Genomic DNA, 18,148 nt, shown 5'->3' on the forward strand with positions numbered 1-18,148 from the left:
TCTCGTAGCCTATCGAACGTACCTGCCATCAAGATCAGGGTAGAATAGAGGGCTGGCTCGAGAGCGCGAAAGCACGAGGCAAGTTACATAGTCAAATAGCCATCATGCGTACGGAAGATATGGCGAGTCTTGGAGACTAGTACGATGATCAGTATCAAGGAATGGCAGATGGATGATTGGTGGCCCGAATTTATATCCATCCCAAATCAGGATTATCAAAATGAATTCAATTGACTGGTAGAGTTGGAAAGATATGTTGCGAGACAGATATACAGGCGACGACGAAAAAGGAAATCATAGCTTCACAATGCTAGATAGTTCCGCCGGGCTTACAGCTTCGCCACAGCAGATCGTCGCATTCGTCGGTCCTGCATGGTTAAGTGTATGTGACAAAGTGGACGAGTAGGGATGCCACTCAGGTTGCGCCATGGTGTCGACATCGGATCTCTGATATCGGTATTTCGAGCTTGAGCGAACCTCAACCACGGCCCTGTGATCAGGAGGGTGATCGACATGGTCGCAAAAGGTTAAAAAAAAAGGCGGCTGCGAACGAATGTGACAGATTGGAGCCACGAGCCGGTCTGGTATGGATAGGGACGACAGTAGCCAGTCGGAGGGACGGAAATCCCCCTAGAAATTAAGCAGGCTATCAGGTAGAAGTTCCTGGGTCCTGAGCCTGAGAAGTCCGGAGACATGCGGCATGAGAAGGTGGCACAGAATTTCATAGACTCGTGGATGCACCTGAGGCAGAGATTACCTGGTTGGGAAGCCGGGTACTAGACCACTGTGCAGATGTCAGATGCACTTAAAAAAAAACCAATTTTGGAGACGACAATACGGCACAATGCTCGATGATGCAGAGCGGTAGGAGTAGATCTGTCAGAAGGCTGAAACACGAAGTAAGGGCTGTGTCGTTATATTCTTGAATAATAAATGCTGAATGGGACTTGTTGATTGTGAGAATGCTGGGGCAGGGTCAGCTGGGGAGTCGGGATGAAAGATAACGAGGTACATAAGATGGAGATGTATACACGATGATACTATGCTTGGATTTGCAAACAGCATCGGACATGAGGCGGTCTAGCATACAATGTCAATGACTCTGAGACTTTCGGGATAGCGGAATGTGCATAATGGGGTGGCCGGGCTTAAACATGTTACGATCAGTATCTGCTGCGAGATACTTGCCGAGCGTTTGCAATCCTTGGAGTCAAGCACTGGAAGCACACTGCCGGGGATCGCGCATTCGGTGGAAGCGGGTCATGGATGAAATAACTTTTGATTCGATGCATGGGAAGCTGATGACGCTTGACAACAGAACAGCAACAAGCAATGTAGGACCACAATGTGAGAGACAGCAGAATGCAGGGCTACGGCAAAGGGAGAAGATCTGTAGGGAAGCATGGCGTCTGCATGGCTGATTATTTTACGTGGAACAAAGGGGGGGGAGCTGTTTTCCGAATCAAAGTAAGAAAAGAAAAGCAGGAAATCCCTGTGCTGGATAATCTGTTGTTCGTACGCTGTCGCAGTGGCAACAGCTGTACAAGGCGCAATCGTAACAGCCAGTAGCAAGCTCCGACGTCATGACCCGGTGACCAAATTTGGTTGGTGCTATTTGATCAGATCTGGCCGAATACGGTCATGTAACAGCACTGGTTTAGGCTGTTCAATTCCAACCGTCTCCTTTACCCGAACGCCCATCTGCCGTCCTCTCCTTGCCTTGCCCTGCTTATATATATATATATATTGTAATTGGGACTTCCTTCACTCCGCCCTCCTGTTGTCCCCCCCACCTCCGCGTCACCTATCATACCGTTCTCCCTCACGCTAATTCTGTTGGCCTTTGTGGGTGCTGGCTGTCCCTGTCTCATCGCTGTCTTTCCTTCTTGTGAGTCTCTCCCCTCTTGTCTCGTTTTCAGGGATCCCATGCAGTCAACGAGCAGCTTTCCAAATGGAGCTACATAGGCATTCTGCTTGCAGCTGTTTGCGCGAGAAAAAAATTTTCTGCCATGATGTTCTGATGAATTCTGATGGCACAAAGGTCCGCGATGTGTCACAATCGGATGTGCCGCACTCACAGGGATTCCCTTCTATATATCACTCTGACAAATCCCTTTGCTGACTCTACGAATTCTCATCTTTTAGTGGAATTGTTTTCTTTTTCCATAATCTCCACGTCGATGGCCAGCTCAAATCCACCACTCGCCAACCCGCTAGATGTCCCGCGGAAAAATCTGGCAAATAGAAGGGGAAATTTTCAACCAATGCCACCAGTGAGTTGTTCGCAAAAAGTCGGTCTTTCCGGCCCATCTCATCCGATCTTAGGCGCCTACACAAACACCAACGAAGCCGGACCCCTTCTACGCCCAGGAGGAAATATCTCGACTCTGTGCTCGATTCATCACCCATCTGTTTGCCTGCCCGGAGAATCCACCCGCGGCCAGTCAGTCGCAAGCTAAATTACCATACTTCATCGCGTATGCCTTCCACCGGACGAAACTACATCCCTCTGTCACCTTCGCAGCTCTTATCCTTCTGCAGCGGCTGAAAGCTCGCTTTCCCACTGCTCGCGGCTCCTCTGGCCACCGACTGTTTCTGTCAGCCTTCATGATTGCTTCCAAAGTCATTTGCGACGATACTTACTCGAACAAATCTTGGACGATCGTGGGGCAGGGCATGTTTAACCTCCGGGAGATTAATCAAATGGAGAGAGAAATGTGCCTGTATTTGGATTGGGAACTCACCGTCGACAACACCCTTCTCACCAACTTTGAAAGTATGGTGAGAAGGGATTTCAAGGCAGCGGAGGGCCCATATCCGATGTATTCTCTGCAAATGGTGTCGAAACGTGCAGTCCGAGCCGCCGCATCCACATCTGCGACTCCCCTTCCGGAGCCACATTCTACGACCAGCCCTATTCCCATGTTTGGCCACGGTCGCCACCCATCACCGTCCGCTTCCGAGTCATCGCCTAAAAGACGGAAACGCAGCAAGCAGTATGTGGATTCTCCGCCAGAGACCCCATCGCCGTCTTATTCTGCCTCGACGTCGCCCGCCTCATCTGCCTCACCAGCCACGCCCGTCGGTCCCAACGACTTTACTGCCAAGATACGGGGGATCGATTCACCGCTTGGGTTCTCCATGGCCCGCAACAGGCAAAAAGATCGGACACTGTCGCATCCACTGAAAACGCGCATGTTCTCTCTCGCCAGTACCACGTTGTGGTAGCATTTATCTTATTTTTTTTCTGTTTTCTCACATTGCTTTGTTCTCGTTCATTTCCGTTCATTGCATCAACTTATCTCTTATCATCTCTCCGCAAGCATTCCTACATCTCATCTTGTCTTCTTCCTGCTTCAGTTAACCTTGTACGAGCATGGACCATATCACCTATACCTCCGCTCATCATACCTCCAACCAGCATACTTGCTCAAAGAGAGATCGGCAATCTTATTTGTTTGCATTGTATCACTAACACAGGAATTTTACTTACCTCTCGGGTTCATTGTCCGTCATTTGCACATGTTATGGTTGTTACATTAGTCTATATACTTATAAATCCATTTACATGCATCTGTATGTTGCGGGCAATACATGTGTTCCAGGGAAATGAACTCGTTTCGATTGACCTTGTGGGCGCTTGACAATTCATGGATTCATCATGATACATGATGCCTCTTGGTGATGGCCGCGTCTATTTACGGTCCCTCTTGGACCCACACCCTGAACGTGGTGGGGGGCATGAAGTCCCCTGTCAATGCACAGAAGACTGAATATCTTGAAACTGCACCGGCTGAGGTGCTAGATCATTGTGTCAACAGCCACGAATCTGCCGGCACTATCAAAATTACAACAGCCATCATATATCTCGAACACATGTTCTCATAACAGCATCAGAACTCCATTTATTGTCTTGCTTCGTAAATCATTGCTGTACCGTTTTCCCCGAGTTGTCAGGGAGTTGTTATTCTTTGCCCTTGTCACTTATGAAACCGTGGACCCACGTACTAATCACATTCCATTAGAACTAGATCGCATCTCATGAGCCAGTACAACCCACAAGGGTCCTCCTAATGTCCATTTTCTGATTGATACTCGTCAGTCACTATGACGAAGGCACGTCTTTCCATGCCACCAAGGGGTGAGATCCGAACATCTCCAGGCGATGCTGTGCGTTCTCACACCAAAAAACCGTACTCGTACCACTCTTTCCCTTCTTCTGGGGTCCTTAATAGGTACTTCCCTGTCAAACTAGTCTGGCTGTTCCGAATTTCTGTGTATAATAGCCAGGACCCATATGTATCTTATCGCAACGCCAGTATATAAATGTTTTTCGCACCCGAGGTCATTAGTAGCATGCTATCAGAGGTCTGCTAGTTTCGATTTGGATGCCGATGATTGGCCGACGTAGCCCACAGCTTTCAGCATTCTGACGGCAGCGCCACAGAAAGAACGTTAACCAGAAATGACTCGACTATTTTAACAGTCCAAAGGGGAAGGATATATAGAGACGGGCCTACGAAGAGGTGTCACGGGCTGTAGTGGCGGTCGGATATCCTTATCTTCGCAATATCATGTAGAAGCTGAGAAGAAGGGAGGGAAATCAGACTCCGGAAAGGGGCGACCCTACCAATGATCATCTAGGAGGAGGGAAAGCGCTGAAAGAAAATGCCCAAGAAGGCTATCGAGATAGAAGCGCATAGCAATGTAAGGCGACTACGACCAAATTTAAAGCTGGAAGTTAAGCTCTTGACGCGTGGCTAAATAGGCAAAAACTGATATGAATCCCCAGGATATCGCAAGGAATTAAAGCAGCAAAATCAATGCTGTCAGCCGCACCATGACCAGTGCAGAAGATGATACAGAATGAACCAGAGTGGGAGAGAGGAAATGCGCGATTCCAGATCGACAGACTGCCAACAGAAAGACACAACAGACTTGCTGCAATAGAACGGGCACAGCAATTCAAACAATGGAGTCACGGTGGGTAACAGGGATATTGAATACATGATAAGCGAACAAAAGGGCAAAGCACCGATGGAACTGGTTTTGTGAATGGTCAAGGAGATGGAGATAATCGAGGCAGGAGTCAAGAAAAAGTCATCCGTGGCACGTGACACTGCAATTAATGGAAAGAAATAATTTAATAAAATAACTACTCGGCAGCGGAGTCTGAAAACCACCGTTTACCGTCATCTTCCACTCAGATATTATGGCTTTTGGCCTTACGATTGGAACAGAGCGTGCTGCTGCTTTGGAGGTGCGATTAATCAGTTGCGGTACGCTTTATGTGCTTTCTAACTTATCCATTTCAACAGCGGGCAATCCAACATGAGCTTACGACGAGGGGCTACAGCCCTGAAGGAGGTGCGTAGTCTGGTGGCAAATAACAAGACCCAGGACCTGATGAGGCCAATGACAGACAATGTTATGGCAGAGTACATCACCATCATGATAATAAACAATAAGACCTCCGGTGCGCTCTTTGTTTCGGTATCGTGTTGCGTCAGCTAACACCAAGTTTGAACTAGCTCAAGTAACAGCTGAACTGGAAGATCGTGGGTTAAATTTTTTCCTGCTGTCCATATATATAGACCTGACCACTTTTCGATAGTAATTGGGTCAGATTTTGGTACGCCTTTATGTTGTTGGCCTTGGCCGTTATCACACTCAATTTGACCTCAGACCACTCGTTTACCGACTGGCTCTTCCAGGAAGCAGCCAAGGGTGCGACCAGTCCCGACACCATACCCTCTGAACCCCCCTCTTCTGAGGAAACATCCGACCCAGCGCCAGTGGCAACCCAAAGTGTGGCTCCCGAGTCATCGCGGCGGCCACCAAATTCTGGACGGAGCGGTCTCTATCATCAAGCTCTATCTCAAGCTCTTCCTTCTACAGCACAAAAGCGCAGCGCTCCTGCCCGGTCACCTTCGCCAAGCCATCCAAGTAAAATAAGACGAACCGATGTCCCCACGGGTCCGCGAGCCATGCTCCGGGAAGGTCCTTCTCCAAACTCGCGGAGTCTTTTAGACCGTGTAGGTGGTAGGAACGGTCCGACGCAGAATGGTTATAGCCAAGACGACATCCAAGCGCGGATAGACAACATCACCAACACTCCCGACGCAAATATGATGATGGCTGCTGGATTCCCTGGTATGAATGGCATGGACATGAACGCCATGGCGGCTTCAGGAATGGGGAACCCTCTGATGCTTCAAGAACTGATGATGAACCAAATGGCACTCATGGCTCAGATCAGCGGGATGATGGGTCCCGGTCAGTTTAATGCGCCCAGTTTTCCGATGCAGAACGGCATGTCTGGGGACATGAACATGTTCCAGAATGGTGGTATGAATGGTTTCCAAAATGGTCCTCAGGGGATGAATGGAAACACGAGAGGGCGAGGTAGTGGTCGGGGACGAGGAAACGGACGAGGCAGGGGTGGCCACACGCCATCGCTATCCGGCCCAAAATCGGCGGAAGGCATTTCAGAAGCAGAATCAGCACAGCAGGTACCTATCGCTGTGCCTACCCCAAGTCTTGCGACACAGTCCAAGTCCATACACGTTGCAGCTTCATCGGGTGCGTCTCAGCAGCAGCTTGGGTATGTGTATCCCGAACGACCTCAATCACCTACTCTGTGCAAATTTGGCCTCAAGTGTACGAACCCACATTGCCGGTGGACGCATCCTTCGCCAGTCGCCACCGTTGAAAGTGGTGTGGTGACGAGTACAGAAGCTTGCGAGAAGGGCAAAGACTGTAAGGATAAAGATTGTGTGAAAGCGCATGTCAGTCCAGCAGTGCTGACGGCCAAAGGTGCGAATATGTTGCTCATTTTTATACTGCGTTATTGAGTGGAATCAAGATCATCCCCCGTCAGTTGCACCTGTCTTGCAACCCTCGCATCATCATCCTTCGTCGGTGGCCTGCCGGTTTGGCGCTGCTTGTACGCGCCCGAACTGTACTTTCTCCCACCCCCCTCGCCCGTCAAATAACTTGAGCCATTTTGCTCAACAATGCCGGTACGGTGCAGGTTGCACCCGAGCGACGTGTCAATTCCAGCATCCCGAAGGACGCGTTCTACCGACTTCATTCCATCGCGGGCTCTCGACATCTGCGCCATTGGTTACTGTCCAGGCACCAGAGGCTGGCTCTATGGGAGGACCTAGTCCACACAAAAGTGTCAAGTTTAGTAACACGGCCGCGGTGAAGGAGAAATTGGAGAGGCTTGAGGAAGAGAAGAACCGAGTAGAGAAAGGCCTGAAGTTGAAGGAAGCCGAAGCCGCGAGCAAGGAGTCTAAATCCCAAGTCGAAATCACTGCTTGAAACTTCTCCTTTACTCATCGTTGGTACGATTCTCCTTCTCGCACATGAACGTACATCTCAAAGAATTTTCAGGCACCCGTCTTATCAACCTTAAAGTAGCACAGTGTATTTTCTTTGTATTGTTGCCATCACCGTCTTTTAAATATTTTTCCCGTTTCTCCATTCTAGTATATACATCTACTTACATATCGTAGCGTAGCTGTCGATATAAGGCAGATGGGAGGGGTGAAATTAAATGTTTTTGGCTGGAGGCTCGCAAAAAAAATAGGCGATGCCCCATGCCCACACTCCACAGATGAAAATAGCTAGTGAATTGTGCAAAGAAAAAGATCAAGAACACGACACCTTCGAATGCGATATTTAAACTTCGAAATCAAAAAGCCCTATCAAATAGAACGTCGATATCTCTTTATTTCTTCCGTTGAAATGACCGCATGAATACCCTTCGGAGAGGGTCAACGACCATCCGGGAAGATGCAGGTGAAAGGTATAGCGATAGTCCAATTCGAACAGGAAGGAAAGCCTGTTGCCGTTCAGAATGGCAACAAGAATACGGATAAAGGCCTTACTTTGGTGACACCATAAGCGAAGACAGCATTGGCTATGTCGCCAGCAAGATGTTCTGGTAGATACGTTGGGCTTTCCGTCTTATTCGTACTGCCCTTCTTCTCCAGTCCAAATATCCCGTATTGTTGACCAACTCTTTGCGCCCAAACGGTTCCTTCCTGCACCCATGTCTTCACCTGTTGTCGGGCCCATCCAGCGGGTTCATCATCGGCTGCGACAGTATCAACGACGCGTTCTCCAACCCCGAAAGCGCGAGCCGCATAGAATACACCCGCAAAAGATGCAATAGCAGTGATTTCGTGTAAGATAGCAAAAGAAACGAGCAGAGACGATAACGGGGCACCTGTACGCGCAGAAATGACACCGAGAGCAGACTTGTAGGAAGATAACCGTCCGGCCATGGACGTAAAAAAATGGCAACTCCAAGTTCCCACGGTATGGTCCTATGCTCCGTTCACGTCTCGTTGACCGTGTTGTCTGTCCATCGCGCAGGTACAGTGCGATCGCCAACAACAGTAGAGAACCTAGCGTGAAGCTACAGCTCAGCAGACAAGCCTGGTCGTTGCTACGTACCCCAGACGGGCGGGGCGCCGTCGTAAAATCATGGAGGATTTTCGATTCAATGGCAGAGGCCTATGCTCTCCTTCGTGCTGTAGAGGAGAAATATGGCCCTATTCACGAGTATTGGTTCCAAAAGGTACTTTTTCCTGTTGTTTCGGTACCCGCACACTTGATATACACCGATGCTAGGACCAAGAGGACCCTTCAAAATACACTTCTGTCATTCGTGTGCAGTTTAAAAATGCGGAATCTTTACAGGATATCACGTTCTCTCCCCAGCCGTTGCACACCGTCGCTCCAATAGTCCCGGTACGCCCTGGAGGAATTGGGCTGGATGATTTGAAAGGACTCCTCGCACCTCGTGCACTAATGCAGAAATCAACGGATGGGACGGAGCCAATGCCTGATATTGGGGAAGGCGAAAGAGTCATGGATGCTAGCATCTCCAAGGCCGGCATGTCTTTTATTTTGCCTTCCTCAGGTCCACCCAGACTCATGGTTCACCTCGTACAGCTCAGCCATTGTATACGCCTGGAATTTCGATAAACCGAAAAATTGTTCCACGGAATATCAAGGCCATCTATGACTGGGGAGGCTTTTTCCCTCTGGAGCCACTACCTGAAGGCGCTCCGCTAACGACCGACCACCCACACATGCGGATGGCTCTGCAGCGGTGGACGTATGACTTGAATTTCCGACCACCACCTAATTCTGACAAATCCGACGCGCAGAAAAGGGTGACACCTCATAGTGGCTACACCCGGACGACGCGTCGAGAGGCTCCACCAGTTCCTCAGGCGCCAATTTTTCATGCGCCAGTGGAGTCTCCTTCTTCCCCTCCTCCCTCTTCCTACCGGCCAGTACCTGCTCCTGTAGTCAAGAAATCTCGTGAACCATGGGATCCTCTTCCTAAGCCTGTACCACAACAAGCTACAGCGACGGCGGACGCAGCACCGGTAGAAGTAGCAACGCAACGCACCCAGCCGTCACCACCACCTAGTCCAGTCCGGAAGGCGGCTCCCTCTCCAGTCAGCCTACCTGAAGCTGCAGATATTCCGTATATCGATCTTCCACCCGTAGTAACGAGGAGGGATAGAAAGGCTCGGTTGATGGCCGCCCAACAGGCTATAAATCCGACCCCAAAGACCACAAAGGCCTCTACACAACCAGTGAAGAGGCCTAAACAGAAAAAGAAGAAGGAGAAACCTGTTGAGGAGCCCCCGCCTCCCAAGGAAAGCGTTATTGAAAAGCTGAAAAAGACGTTCTTTGGTTCATGGTTCAGTTAACGTAGACGCCTTAATTCATTATTTAAATTATACACATTCTACCCATCCCCCTGCTTCATCAGGTCGTTGAGTATCCGGACGACCTGGCCCATGCCTAGTCTGACTTTCTCCTGCTCGCCAGGCTTGACAAGCTTCATCAAACGGCTCTCAAACTTGTCGGGATGGAAACGTAGGTACGTTTCACGGAGCTTATCCTTCCTCTCCTTCTTCGTCTCTTCTGAGAAAAGAAAAAGAGACACTGCTTCGGGAGTAAGGTCCTCGACCGCCACGGACGAGCGTGGTACAACGACGGGCCAGGGGATATCGTCAAAGTGGAGATGGGCAGGAGGCATGGAGAGGAGGTCCTTCCACCGAGATTCGTATGCCTGCCTTGAATGCTCCCGCCGCCAGATATCTCTATCGCGTCTCCTCTGCCGACGCTCTTCCTCCATCTGGCGCTCAAGGCGCCGACTCTCTTCTTTTGCAGCCTTCTCTCGAGCACGGCTGGCTGCCTTTTCTGCCTTGCGACGTCGTGCTTCCTCGTGTTCCTGAGCATGGGTTTTCCTGTTATAATGTCAAAGGCCAGTATGTCGATATGGGATCCTGACAGACTTGTACATCCCAGCCCGAATCCATTCTGCGTACTCCTCATCATCCATGTACCTGGGATCGAGTTTCATGAAATCGCCGTCGTCGTCGTACAGGGGCCTGGCAGAGTCACCGCCCCATCTCTTTGGGACATGTGCAAAATCGTTGAACCGCGCCTCTAACGAGTCCAGCCGTTCATCGTCGGCGAACGCCATGGACATTCTCTCGCGAAATCGCTGCTCCTCCAGTTCAGCCTGGATTGCATCGTAGTCGGGTTTGTAGGATGATGGACCTGGGTCGTCGTCGGTGCTCCAATCGTCGTCTGGGTGAACAGTAGTCGCCTCTTTGCGGTTGTGCTGTTTCTTCTGTCGTTTGCGTTCTCGACGAGCGGCTTGCTCCTCTGGAGTGCGCTTGAGGTGCAATTTTGGCATACAAGTTGCATACAAGAGTGATCAAATACAAGTACAAACTACTTCTTTGACTTTGCCTGTTTAGCCTTCCCTTTGGCCGGTTTTCCTTTCAATACACGATTCGTTGGACTTGTATAATGCACAGTCTCCGAATAGCTGATATTCTCGTGGAACCATTCTCTCCACTTTTTCGCAGCCCCGGGGGCCATAAAAGCACTCCCATCAACCAACGTCCTGTCTTCCTTCATGGGGACGATCAGCATTTCTTCAACCACCTCCCGGACGTGCGCGTGGTGTGCCAGCTCAGGTTGCATATTGATCACGTTCTTCTGCATTCCATTGATGAGCTTGAACAGCTCAACAAGCTCTTGGTGTCGTTTGCTGTTGTTTTCTGCGTGGTGCCCGAGTTGTCCTCTCACGTTTACCTGCATGGTGTTGGGGGAGTCTTCGTCGACGTGGACTGCAGTATCTACGGGTCGCGCGCGCGATTTCTTGTCCCGGGCCGCTGCTTGGATGGGCCGTGCCACTGATTTGTCGGGCTCAGCCACTCGTCGACGTTCTATAGGAAGATAAGAACCAAAAATATGCTACGAACTGGAATTACTGACTTGGTGGAGGCGCAGGACCCTTCTTGTTCGTGGCAACTACAGGGGCACTCTTTGTCCGTGATGAAGCTTTGGGGGGTTGTGGAGTCTTCGCGTCGCCACCTCTCTTTCGCTTATTCGCATTGGATTCGGCAGGACGTTCTTTTGGTTCGATGTCTGCAGTAGCGGGCCTTCCAGACGCTCAGAAAAAAGTTCAACATAGTGAGTGATGTAAACTACTTACAATACAGCCAACAACTTGTTGATGATAACTTTGGTACCCAGATTAGCCCGAATTCCATGTTCCTACGAGGAAAAAATGAGACGCTGGAAAAAGTCAAGAATATTGCAATACGAACTTTTGCGAGAATCTGGAGGTCCTGTCTAGTCAAGGACTCGAGATGATCTTGGCTGAGTTTCTGAGTCATAATTTCGACTTGTGTCGCTGAAATGTATGCGGGTAGGTGAAGGGAAGTAAAATGTGGGATAGCATTGGATCTGTTGTTATAATTATTTCAGCCATACATCTGACAGATATGGTGGTCCAAGGTGACAACAAAGGAACGGCAATCACGAGGCACAGACAAAACGGTCGAAACAATGCAAGAACAAAAAACCGTTATTGTTCGCTGAACATGACCATCCTTATCTCTGGAAAATAATACATTGGAAACGATTTTCAAACCAATGTTATTGGGTTTGTCCTGCCCTTATATTTTGACCTTACTGCTCGCGGGGCATTACATTTTGAACTTCTTCATCCTGCTACCACTTAGCACCCTGTTTACTAACTTCTATCACTATCATCACATCTATATGGTGCGTTCAACAGCTCATCGTGTCCATAGTCTCGGTGTTCAACATGTCCATCTTACAGGCCAGACTTGGACGATCAGCTGCAATCAAGGAGGCGACGGCTCTACGCGCTGCATTTCGAAGGTCTCCGAGACAATTTTCGAAATCCCCCAGCTCCAAACGAAGGTCGAGGGCGAGAGGAACCACTAACGTTGAATCCGCTGCTCTGGAGGCTGTTGAGGAGACCGCCGAGTCTTCCGAGAAGCAGCGTATCGATTTAGGCGCAGGTCCTCCAGTGTCCAAGAGCTCCAAAGCATTGGCACAGGCAACCGTAACCAAAGACTTGGAGCCTCGCAAGCTTTCCCCTCTCGGGAGCACTGCGATCAAGGAGTCCGCCAGCGGCTCTCCGTCGATGCCCGTGCGACGTTCCAAGGCGGCGTCTGTCACGGTCAAGACGAAGGCGAAGGGAATTGTCCCTCTGAAGACTGCCAAGAAGACCGCCGCGGTCGATAGTCAACCATCTGTCAACGATGACTCGGCGGCTAAAGGTCTGCCTCATGTATCCGCGGTGGACAAGGGCAAGAGAAGGCAGGTCGAAACTCTGGAGGTTGTCAAGGAAGGTGCGGAAGGTAGAGATTATTCACCGCTTACATCGACCTCCAAAGCGAAGGGCAAGGGGAAGATCATTGAGGATGTCATTGAAATTGTAGACGAGAGTACGTGCATTTGGTCTGTCGTTTCCAACCGGTATCTAATCATCCCGTAGGTGAAAACACGGCAGTCAAACCCCTTCGAGCAAAAAAGGGCAAGCCAAGGCCAATAGAACCTAATGATCCAGAGGGTGAGAAGCCTTGGTCCACTCATTCGGTCAACTTTCCTGATCATTTCGTAGCTCAAGTTCTCGATCCCAGCGAGATAATCCCAAAGATGAATGCACTAGTCAAAGAGGACATCGCCGATCTAAACATGATCAATCAGCTCCAGAGTACTGTTAACCGAGTCATACAGGACGCTACCGGCATACTCGAAGGGTGTCGCAAGGAGACGCTGTTCCGAACTCGCTTGGAGACCTTTTTGCGATACTCTGTGTTCAATAATAATGCAGAGTCAAAGGCTCGCGGAGGACCGTCCAGTCCCAGAGGAAGGCTTGATACCGGGTGGACTTTGGATGAGATGTGGTCCGGTGGAGCGGTTCTCATCGAAGATCCCGGATATGAGTGGAGGCTTGCCGATGAAGATGAGGAGGAACAGTTTTGGGAGCTTGACGACAAGGAAATTAAGAAGATTATAGATAAGGTGATGCCTCAGGACTCCAGCGAGTGAGTTTTCTTTGGACCTTGTTTTTGATTTTTGACCTGGCATCGTATTGGTAGGGAAGAATCAGGAAGCAGTTCAGAAGAAGAATCGGGAGACGATGAGTTGGGAGATGAGGAACAAGTGTCGGACGATGAGCCTGCCAGCGAGCAGTCGTCATCCTCGCGTAAGCGTTCTCGTGATAACGAGGAAACGATAGCGCACCCTGCTCGTCGCATAAAAGTATGATAGCGAAGTCAGCGATCCTACGCAGGAAATTATCTTTCGCTACTTACCATTTATTGCAAAGTACTGCAGGCGGTTAGACGGTATTCCATGTCATGTTTGTATTCAACAGGAGGTACATAGACGCGCAGCAGCTCTATCGCTGTTGACGAAAATATCTATGTAAATAATCCCTCGGTGCGATCACATTTATATGAGCGTTACAGCTGTTGGCTTTCTGCTTGGCAGTACCACGTGCATGGGCCAGATGCTTGGAGCTTGCGATGATGGCTGCATGTTCTCCAATCCAAAAGTTTTCTAGACTGCAGTGGCGCTCAGCACTCTTCTGCCTTCAATGTCTTTAATTTTTTCTGCACGTTACTTGTCTCGCGCGCGTGCTGGTCACCCATCCTTTTTTTTGCCTCGATTTCACTCTCAGATTCAGAAATCGCCTCCGAAGAGCTCGACTTCCGTAAAGGCAACTCCAAAAGGCACGCCCAGTGCAGTTCCTGGGCGTCAAGGGCCACCGACGCGTCATGAAGTCCAGGAGGGGAATGCAGCACTAAATGTCCCGTTCAACCCTCCTGGAGGAGGTAGCGGAGGGGGTGTAGGGGGGACGAGTATCTTTGCATTTACGAACAACCCATTCTTGGATGCAGCACTGACGACAGTGATTGGGCTGGGCATGGGTATCTATTACATCCTATCAGAAATGTATATCGTCGTCTCACATGCACACAGTTTTCCTTGGTGGTGTAGGGTATTTGAAGTGGTACAAGTGGAATGTTTTACACAAGGCGCGTAATCTTTCTATGTAGCACAGATTTGAATTCTTTACTTTCATCCAGATCGAGAAAGCCTTTCAGCCTGGCTATGATCCTGCGCTTGAAGTGGCGACTTGTCATAATAAAAGTAGTGTAATCGAAGGCGACGGTGGTCGATTGGACGACCTTGACATAAATCCGGACATACCTTGGACACAACATCTCCGACGGAAAGAACAGGACTGGATAGACAAGATCGTCCAGGGAGCAGAGCCCGGACATTACTTTGTACTTCTCGGGCCAAAGGTGATGATCAAGTCATACAGTGCATGAATGCGTCTCATTGAACCTGCTATAGGGGTCGGGAAAGGGCACTATGATTTTCGACTCAATGACTGCCATCCAGGCTGATGGTGTCGCTATGTGTGATGCCCACCCCGACCTAGAGGTCTTCCGTCTTCGTTTGGGCAAGGCGTTAAACTACGAATACAATGAAGATTCACAAACTGGCTTATTCCAGAGACGTGATCCTCGTGAAGGTAAGGAGCCAACAAGTTCCTAGCCTCCGATTCCAACATCATTCCAGGTGGACCTGCGCTTGACATCGAGAGAGGTAGGGACGACAAATGGATGCCATGAGAATGTCCTAATCCTTCTATGTTTTGCAGCTCTGAATAAGCTGGAGAAAGTGGCACTCAAAGTAGCGGGCGAGAAGGGCCGACCCTTGGTCCTGATAATCAACAATGTACACTACCTCAAAAACGACGACGACGGGCGGAACGTTTTACTTCAGCTGCAACAAAAGGCCGAGTCTTGGGCTGCCAGTGGTGAATACTTTGTTGACCCTCACTTACCATTATTCATTTTCTCCAGGAATCTTGACGCTTGTATTTAGCACGTACGTCCACAGCCGACGATAAGGTGCTTCTTGACTAAGATCGACATACAGTGACGATTTCTGGCCGTTCTATGTCATGCGTATGTTAACTATCTACATACCAAAGCCCTTTGATCTCACTACTAGCAGGTAAAAATGCCAGTAGAATGCACGTTCGTGATTGACCGCCTTTCAGTGTTCATTTCTGAAACGAAGTCTCCGTAGGTACTGTCAATCTATGACCTCAACATGAAGGAGGCGCTGCATGCTTGTACCCGCATGAGAATAGACCTAGGTCAGAAGGTGAAAAGCCAAGTCGTTCGAGACGCTGTGTCAATCGTTGGAGGCCGTCTTTCCTACCTAAACAAGGTATGATAATCCGTTATCACTACCTAAAGCTAACCGTACTTCTTCCAAAAGATCTCAAAATCTAAAGATATGCTGAGCATGGCGAACCAACTTCTCTCAATTGAGAAGGCTTGGTTGTTGAGTCAAATAGGTCAGTCTATTCAAATTCTTGTTGTGTGTGGCTTATGTCTGTACAGGTCTGATAACCGATTGTGACGATGATGTTATGGACGAGGTAGAGTGATTTACCTCAAAACTTCCGAAAGTGTTTCTGAGATTTGCTGCCAGCAAAAATGGAGTTCATGCTCTTGGTTGCTGTTACAAGAATTTGTCAAGCTCAGGCAAGAACAGGAACGAGAACTGCAAAGAGCCCTTGAAGCAGGTACTTCCGATTTACAATCAGACGCAGAGCTGCCCCTGCCTATAATTCCTTACGTGAGCATCATCCCTTTCTGCGTGCTTACTGCCATATACTTGTATTGCCACAGTGGAAATGCCGGCAAATCATGACCAGAGCAGACTTCTTGGAAGGTGTGTGATGCTGCTAGTACGCTTCATCGGTGGCTGAATCGAACCACCAATAGACCTAGACCGAAAGAACATCATTGCTATTGATGTCAGTGGCCTACCAAATCTTGGGCGGGAACTGCGCGATCTCTTACTGCTACTCGTTACAGGTCAACCATGACGTCCGACCTGACTCGATGCTCATTTTACACGCCGCGAGGCAAATCGTGGAGCAAGAAGAATTCGAAGACACACTCAGCAATGTTCGCGACCGGATTGATGAAATTGAAAGTCTTCACCGTACGAGAGAGTTGACTGTACGTGCAGTGGGCTTAAGGTGTTCTTTCTGACTCACTAACAAGCTTGCTAGTTCAAGGATCTTGACAAAGGGGACAAGATTAATCTTACAGTGGATCAAACGGGGGAAATAGAACGTAATGTATAGCAGCAGTCGTCTTTTAGATCCTTATTTTATAGGAACCTTTCGCCCCATTGTCCTTTCTTGGATATTTCATGTCGTCCGTCAACATGCTCGTTACTACAGGCGATCTGGTGCAAAACCTCTGGTGGCGAATCTGTATCAATGCCTTTCACTGGTCACCGTGGAGTCCTTGGGGTTGGGAACCACTGGTATTAACTCGTCGTAGCTACCAACAAGCATGCCTTTCGAAGCTCAAAGGCATCAAAGTGTATCATAAGCTGTAGAACGGGAATCAGGGACGACATGATTTCATTCAGCGAAAACGAGTACCGATGCCTAGCAATACATACATCAAAATCACGGCACCCCCTTCAACGTCGTACGTATTCTCTTTGATTTTTGGGTGATACGTGTCTGGACCCATTCCTTAAAGTCATGCATTTGTACCTAGATTCACGAGTTTCGGGATTGAAGATAAAATGCTTTGTCTCGAAGCGATGGGACTGTTGTATTCTGGAACTAGCTTCAAACCCACAGCTTTCTAGTAGTCTTTTGTATTCCGGTCTCGAAGCAACAAGGAAGTTGAACGTTCGGGCTTTCATAATTGTGATAAGAGCAAGATGTCGACGGACATTGCCGTTTCCGGAGTGTGAGTCCGGCTAAAAAGACTTGCAACGTTCTTGTCCTTGTACCGGTACTACCACGACCGGTCACATAACTTGCGATGGCAGACAACGACACGAAGCCTTCATCACCCATCCCGCCTCCACCATACTCACAGTCTGCCTCCAGTGATGTCACGGTCGTCGAACAAACTGGTCTCCTTCCCAGCGGTCCTGCGAGCACGGCCACGGCCACGTCGTTGACGCCGTTTCCCTCAACATTCACCCCGCACAGCGTGCAGCATCCGCACCATGTGCAGCACCTTCGCTTTGGGCCTACCCCGCCACAGGAGTTGCATCTCCCGTACGCGTATTATGATCCGAGGTCAGAGTACTCGGTCGCCATGGCTGACCACCGTGCAAGGATGAGATTCTTGGGTGCTGTTCTGTATGCTGCTGGCGTTTGGGTTCTCTTTGGTGTTCTGGCGGGATGGTGGGGACAGGCGTGGACTGAGTGACTGGGCTATCCCGTATGCTACCTGGGACGGTGTATTTTTAGATGGGCGAGGGCAAATTTTGGTTGGTTTCATTTGATTCACGCTAGCCTTGTGTCTCTGACATTCGCTTGTATTCCAGATATCACATATTTCATCTTTCACGACATGCATGCATATGGAATATATCACTATAATTCTTTATTTCTGCCTGTGGAGCTCGTCATGCGCGTAATGCTGGACTTAGTTTCTTTTCACGAAGCTTGAATCTCATTTCTAGTAATGGCCGATAATTGAAAGGTACTTTACTCGATTCTGACCATATCTGCGTTAACATCAGGTTTCTAGGTTTCTACAGCATGTAATTTAGCTGTTTAACTGTACACAGGTCGTTAATATCGTCCCTTTGCGTTGCTCAATACAACCGCTATATACAGCATATCACTTGCCATACATAAGCCTTACTACAATGAACGTACAATCTAAGTTCAAGGTGGGTATTTTTTATGGCAAGTATTCCC

At 49.1% G+C, this 18,148-nt stretch overlaps 8 protein-coding genes across 8 annotated transcripts; 6 read left to right on the forward strand and 2 right to left on the reverse strand.

Annotated features, from left to right (window-relative positions):
* The first annotated feature begins 1,774 nt into the window (after positions 1-1,774).
* BT62DRAFT_928395 (uncharacterized protein) lies at positions 1,775-3,653 on the forward strand. Its single transcript, XM_043185495.1, has 3 exons — positions 1,775-1,888; positions 1,944-2,273; positions 2,326-3,653. The coding sequence occupies exons 2-3, from the start codon at positions 2,181-2,183 to the stop codon at positions 3,226-3,228; spliced, it is 996 nt and encodes a 331-aa protein (XP_043043169.1). The 5' UTR covers positions 1,775-1,888; positions 1,944-2,180; the 3' UTR covers positions 3,229-3,653.
* Positions 3,654-5,190: 1,537 nt separating this feature from the next.
* BT62DRAFT_928398 (uncharacterized protein) lies at positions 5,191-7,622 on the forward strand. The gene is made up of 8 exons (XM_043185496.1): positions 5,191-5,260; positions 5,319-5,367; positions 5,423-5,476; positions 5,532-5,558; positions 5,615-5,632; positions 5,686-6,816; positions 6,866-7,349; positions 7,399-7,622. Exons 1-7 carry the CDS (start codon positions 5,213-5,215, stop codon positions 7,324-7,326), a joined length of 1,788 nt encoding a protein of 595 aa, XP_043043170.1. The 5' UTR covers positions 5,191-5,212; the 3' UTR covers positions 7,327-7,349; positions 7,399-7,622.
* On the reverse strand, positions 7,451-8,315 carry BT62DRAFT_991817 (uncharacterized protein). Its single transcript, XM_043190302.1, has 2 exons — positions 7,896-8,315; positions 7,451-7,849 (listed from the first exon to the last, which is right to left on the reverse strand). Exons 1-2 carry the CDS (start codon positions 8,292-8,294, stop codon positions 7,736-7,738), a joined length of 513 nt encoding a protein of 170 aa, XP_043043171.1. The 5' UTR covers positions 8,295-8,315; the 3' UTR covers positions 7,451-7,735.
* Positions 8,296-9,787, forward strand: BT62DRAFT_928400 (uncharacterized protein). The gene is made up of 3 exons (XM_043185497.1): positions 8,296-8,590; positions 8,644-8,908; positions 8,968-9,787. The coding sequence occupies exons 1-3, from the start codon at positions 8,339-8,341 to the stop codon at positions 9,738-9,740; spliced, it is 1,290 nt and encodes a 429-aa protein (XP_043043172.1). The 5' UTR covers positions 8,296-8,338; the 3' UTR covers positions 9,741-9,787.
* Positions 9,739-11,850, reverse strand: BT62DRAFT_991818 (uncharacterized protein). The gene is made up of 6 exons (XM_043190303.1): positions 11,661-11,850; positions 11,546-11,607; positions 11,326-11,492; positions 10,861-11,276; positions 10,332-10,717; positions 9,739-10,283 (listed from the first exon to the last, which is right to left on the reverse strand). Exons 1-6 carry the CDS (start codon positions 11,727-11,729, stop codon positions 9,779-9,781), a joined length of 1,605 nt encoding a protein of 534 aa, XP_043043173.1. The 5' UTR covers positions 11,730-11,850; the 3' UTR covers positions 9,739-9,778.
* A 9-nt stretch (positions 11,851-11,859) lies between these two features.
* BT62DRAFT_600289 (uncharacterized protein) lies at positions 11,860-13,836 on the forward strand. Its single transcript, XM_043181557.1, has 5 exons — positions 11,860-12,120; positions 12,179-12,812; positions 12,863-12,937; positions 12,989-13,415; positions 13,470-13,836. Exons 1-5 carry the CDS (start codon positions 11,989-11,991, stop codon positions 13,636-13,638), a joined length of 1,437 nt encoding a protein of 478 aa, XP_043043174.1. The 5' UTR covers positions 11,860-11,988; the 3' UTR covers positions 13,639-13,836.
* Positions 13,837-13,881: 45 nt separating this feature from the next.
* On the forward strand, positions 13,882-16,910 carry BT62DRAFT_928403 (uncharacterized protein). The gene is made up of 17 exons (XM_043185498.1): positions 13,882-14,303; positions 14,356-14,411; positions 14,463-14,684; positions 14,737-14,917; positions 14,965-14,991; positions 15,047-15,205; positions 15,252-15,276; positions 15,328-15,356; positions 15,406-15,428; positions 15,481-15,624; positions 15,676-15,754; positions 15,801-15,838; positions 15,892-16,038; positions 16,092-16,134; positions 16,188-16,219; positions 16,281-16,427; positions 16,481-16,910. The coding sequence occupies exons 1-17, from the start codon at positions 13,970-13,972 to the stop codon at positions 16,553-16,555; spliced, it is 1,761 nt and encodes a 586-aa protein (XP_043043175.1). The 5' UTR covers positions 13,882-13,969; the 3' UTR covers positions 16,556-16,910.
* A 264-nt stretch (positions 16,911-17,174) lies between these two features.
* Positions 17,175-18,077, forward strand: BT62DRAFT_928404 (uncharacterized protein). The gene is made up of 3 exons (XM_043185499.1): positions 17,175-17,712; positions 17,770-17,927; positions 17,976-18,077. The coding sequence occupies exon 1, from the start codon at positions 17,256-17,258 to the stop codon at positions 17,649-17,651; it is 396 nt and encodes a 131-aa protein (XP_043043176.1). The 5' UTR covers positions 17,175-17,255; the 3' UTR covers positions 17,652-17,712; positions 17,770-17,927; positions 17,976-18,077.
* Positions 18,078-18,148: the final 71 nt, after the last annotated feature.

Source organism: Guyanagaster necrorhizus, assembly GCF_019112545.1.
Source record: "Guyanagaster necrorhizus MCA 3950 unplaced genomic scaffold BT62scaffold_5, whole genome shotgun sequence".
NCBI classification, from domain to species: domain Eukaryota; kingdom Fungi; phylum Basidiomycota; class Agaricomycetes; order Agaricales; family Physalacriaceae; genus Guyanagaster; species Guyanagaster necrorhizus.